The following is a 4,659-nucleotide window of genomic DNA, read 5'->3' on the forward strand; positions in this document are numbered from 1 at the left end:
GATGAGTTTATTAATTATCCATTATTATTTTACATTATTTAACACATTAAACAAAACAGAAGTGACATCTGATGAGTAAATATCACGAACTTTAACCCACTCCCAAAATATAACTAACACATTCATTTCATATAATTCAACAGTTATTAAAGAAACATAAGAAAATATATTGTGTCTGGAGATTGATATATATATATATATTTTACTATACAAGAAATTATTCTGAACTAACGTATAATGTTGTATTTTATCTGTAATATGTTTATAAATGAACCCTACTGCTTAAGAACAAGAAGTGATAGACACAAATGAATTCATTATTTTTTGATGCAGATGAAGTTGAGTTTGTGAGATTGAGGAAGGCTGATCCAGAGATGATGATCTCCAGACTGAATTGCTCCAGATTTCACTTCACGGTCACAGTCGTTCACTGCTGTTTCGTTCCCTGGAGCCCAATTCTGATAGCAGACCATCTCTCCATTCACCCAGAACCAAAGACCAACAGCACAGGAGTGACGTAACCCCATCCACACAGCGTCAGTAGAGGACTGATGAATCACTTTAGTCACCATGAACTGAATCTTCTCTGAATCAACTGAAACCAGATCCACATGATTCTCTCTGCAGTATCTCAGAGCTTCAGACCAGCTCAGACTCTCATTGATCAATATCAGATTATCTGAACACACAACAAACACAAACTACACATCAGATCAAAACAAACATACACCACAAACACTGAACTGAGATCATTTTAATCATGAAGAAACTTCTGTCATCAAACACACATTGACTTTTATTACTCACCTTCATGACACACAAAGGTATAAGACTCACTGCAACCCACATCATGCCATTGACTCTGTTCTGTCACACTGACTGCTGTACAATACTCAGAACCACCAACATTATTAGGTTGCTCAGACTTCCAATATCTGAATCCAGATTCACTTTCATCTGACCACTCCCATGAGTCACTGAACAGACCAATCCAGACTTCAGATATGTTTTTGTCCTTCATGATCTTCTGAATCTCTTGATTCTCAGTCTGATTCCTCACACTGATCAGATCAGTATGATGCTGTCTGCAGAAGATCTGAGCGACTCTCCATGATACTGAAGAATCATCAATGATGAATCCTTTACTGCTCTCTGTTTAAGAAAATAAAGATTGTTTCATGATTTACTTTGACTCTTACTACACTTACAGTATAGATGTCAATCTACAGAAACTATTTACTTATTTAACTCTTGAGTTACTGCAAATCTCCTAATATTGTAAAGTTTACATCTGATGATGTTTTATTAAGTGAAGGTTTGATGTTATTTTATGAAGCTTCACTCACCATTGTAGCAGATGAATCTCATCTTCATATTCCAGTCCGTATGATGCCATGATCCATCTCTCATATAAACACACTGACCTGGACCATTTGAGTCTCCATTATACCAGTTTGTATAATTCACGGGATCACCCCGAGACCACTTCCATTTATAAACACTTGATCTCTTCAGTCCAATGAAGACATATATAGTCAGACTGTAATTCACACTCTTCATCAGTTGTTTCATGTCATTGATGTTGTTGACTGTGGCCAGATCTGTGTAGTTTTCTCTGCAGTATTTCTGAGCTTCAGTCCAGTTCATCGTCATGTTTATGTGGTGATAGCGGCGCTGAATGCATTCAGATAATGAACAGAGAGCTATGAAAGAAAGAGTTTGAGTCAAATCTCATGAGATTATAAAACAAACATAAAACCACAAACTCACCGATGAGAAGAACGCTGAAATATAAAGTTTGAGCCATTTCTGAAAAACAAACACATTGAAAACATCAGATGTTGATTTATTCTGTTTGTTCATAATTCTGATCATCACAATAAATTCATTCATTTAAATGTCTAAACTATTTTAATGTGTAGTAAATAAAGATGAGAATCTGATATTAAAGCTGTTAAATGAAGCTAAAAGTTAACATCTCTTCAGTAACTCTTCATCAATTCTTTATAAAGTTTCAATAATAGTCATTAAACATTAATACACAATCCTTATAAAACACTGTCATATCATAAATATTATTTTAAAGTAAATCAAGTTCTTACTTTTGAGTTTGTGTGTTTCTCTCCTGAATCTTCTGTTTCTCTGTCTTTGTTGTTTAGTTCATCTTCAACACCTCCCATCATTTGTATATTTCTTTCAAAAGTCATATTTTCATATTTCTTTTCCTGCTTATTTGTGTATTTTCCACCTTCCTGTTGTGTTTTAACATTAGTACAAACAGAAGTCTCAGTGTAAAATATGGTGCGTTTTATTTGCATATTGACATACAGTAGTCAGTGTCACATCAACACGAAGTAAGTAAAATATATTAAAAGATTCATCTAATAGACTGATGTTAAACGTTGCTATACAAATAAATTTAAATTAAAAGTGTTTCTCTTCAGGTTTTACTCTTCATTTAACATCTACCCCATCTGTACCCTATAACCTGTAGATGAAGTTTGACATTTGAGCTGTGGAGGCAGGATTGTAAACTATTGCTGTAAAAACACCCAAATTCTACAGTTAAATGTTTTTTATTCCACCAAAACTGTAATATACCATAAAGTCTTGCATTCAGACCTTTGTGTATAAGATAAGAATCAACTTTATGCAAAGTGTTCAGAGCCAATAGTGTACTCCAACATATTGTGCAGATGCACTTTTGGCAACCCAAGCTCAAATCCTGGCTCGAGGTCCTTGCCGATCCCATAATCCTCTCTCTACCATATACTTTCCAGTCGTCCAAACCTTTCCAAAGTTACACACATTGGAAAGTTCGTTTTGGACCATCAAAACTGTGTACAACTATTGCCACCACATTGAGATCTCGATATCTCTGACATTGAACTTTACAAAAAAAAAAAAACATTTATTTTAAAAGGTATTGCAGAGAATTTTATTTTTCCGGGTGGATCATCAAGACTATTGGTCCTCCTAGTTGTCAATCAGGAGTGTTGCGCAATTGCATTTTGTAAAAAAGTGGAGAAGGCGGTTCTTTTCTAAAATTCGAGAAAATCCTCCGGCTTACCATTAAGAGCCAGAATATTAAAGAATATCAAGATAACATAAATGCATCTTAAATCGCAGGCATGCAAACAAGAACTCACAACAAATATGCAAAATATTTGGATTTATTGTAGACAACAATGAATATTAACACTCAGCATACATGAAGACTTGAGCACACGAAGAGTTTCATTGCAAAACGAAATAAATCCATTTTTTAACATTTTTGTCAAAACATGTTGATTATTATGTTATCATGTTGTTATTTTGTTTTATGGTGCTACTTAGCTGTATTTTTTAAGTTATGAAGGTTTAAATCAAAACAAACCAAAAAATTAATTGGAATGCACAACCAAAAAACGAGATTTCTGAACAATTAAAAAAATGGTGGTTATCTCGTTTTGCAACGAAACTCTTCATATACAGATGATAACAAGGAGGAAACAGAGCATGATTACACTAATGACAAACACAGGTGAGAATGATTAAATGATAAAGACAATGACTGAACTAAATGATTACAATGATAAGAAACCAGCAAATGATAACAAAAACCCTAACATATATAAGGTTATATTCTTATAATAATATTATTCTTAAATGTGTAAAAATTTCAAATGAGCTGATGAGTGAGTTTTTTTTTGTGTGATTTGGGCAGGGCATAGATGTTTGATCAACTATTAAGCTTACAATAATTATTCTGTTTCTTACACACCTATTCTTTTACTTGAGGAGACATTTATACATTTCAGTTTTATTTCCACAACACTTTCTTCAAAGCACACTCAAATTAAGAGATAATGTATAGGAAACAAAATTATTGCAGAAATAAACCCAGACGGTGTGATCAGGACCCGATGAGCAACGCTGAATTATTACATTAGGTAATAAACACTGACTGTTATGTGATTGTACTGCAACCCAGAAAAGAATGAAAGAGATCACCAAAAATGTACATGTGCCATCAGTAGTTCAATATAATATAAAGGGACAAGAACATTTTTGTGAATACAAAACAAATTATTGTTACTTATTGTGAACATCAAACTGCAGTTTATGTGACAATCACAAGCCTCCCAATTTATACAAAATATCTAAAAATGTGTTCTCAAGATAATTTAGGGACTTTGTGGTTAGAATGACACAGTGGTAATTTTGGTGTTAACCCTTTAATGCCAACTAATGGAAATGTAATGCTTTAGTTTGCGGTGGCGGCTGGTGACTTCTCTTGCAAGGGGCATGAATTCAAAATATGTGTTCATTGCATCATGTAGACCATGTGTATCACGTGTCTTGTCAATATAATATATGTCTTGTCTTGCCTTTTGCACACACGTTGAAGTGGTATGATATAAAAGCAACCCGTTCTCATCATTTGGGTTGGATAAAAATACTCACAAGACAGTCACTTAACACTTAACTCTGATTACACATGACATTAAGACAGTATCTGATGGATAATTTTTTTTATACAAATTGAGATGTATATGCATTGCTTTTTATTTATTTATATTTTTCATTTATTTTCCCCTTTTCTTTTCCTTTTCTGTTTTACATGATGTTGAGCATTTCTGTTAATCTATGATGATTATACCTGATGTCCCGTGGTAG

The 4,659-nt window shown here is 33.5% G+C and overlaps 1 protein-coding gene across 1 annotated transcript; it reads right to left on the bottom strand.

The window, feature by feature from the left end:
• Window positions 1-206: 206 nt before the first annotated feature.
• On the bottom strand, window positions 207-2,152 carry LOC129431895 (C-type mannose receptor 2-like). Its single transcript, XM_073866740.1, has 5 exons — window positions 2,103-2,152; window positions 1,771-1,809; window positions 1,343-1,703; window positions 808-1,145; window positions 207-679 (listed from the first exon to the last, which is right to left on the bottom strand). The coding sequence occupies exons 2-5, from the start codon at window positions 1,805-1,807 to the stop codon at window positions 318-320; spliced, it is 1,098 nt and encodes a 365-aa protein (XP_073722841.1). The 5' UTR covers window positions 1,808-1,809; window positions 2,103-2,152; the 3' UTR covers window positions 207-317.
• Between the last annotated feature and the right edge of the window lie 2,507 nt (window positions 2,153-4,659).

Source organism: Misgurnus anguillicaudatus, chromosome 1 (genome assembly GCF_027580225.2).
Source record: "Misgurnus anguillicaudatus chromosome 1, ASM2758022v2, whole genome shotgun sequence".
NCBI classification, from domain to species: Eukaryota; Metazoa; Chordata; class Actinopteri; order Cypriniformes; family Cobitidae; genus Misgurnus; species Misgurnus anguillicaudatus.

What these genes read in the sequence shown, in the direction of transcription:
- LOC129431895 (XM_073866740.1), bottom strand. Translation starts at nt 1,807, where the DNA reads ATGGCTCAAACTTTATATTTCAGCGTTCTTCTCATCG. An exon ending in TTTCAGCGTTCTTCTCATCG is followed by an intron (nt 1,704 to 1,770) that starts GTGAGTTTGTGG and finishes TTTCTTTCATAG; the next exon opens with CTCTCTGTTCATTATCTGAA. An exon ending in TACCTTTGTGTGTCATGAAG is followed by an intron (nt 680 to 807) that starts GTGAGTAATAAA and finishes TTGTGTGTTCAG; the next exon opens with ATAATCTGATATTGATCAAT.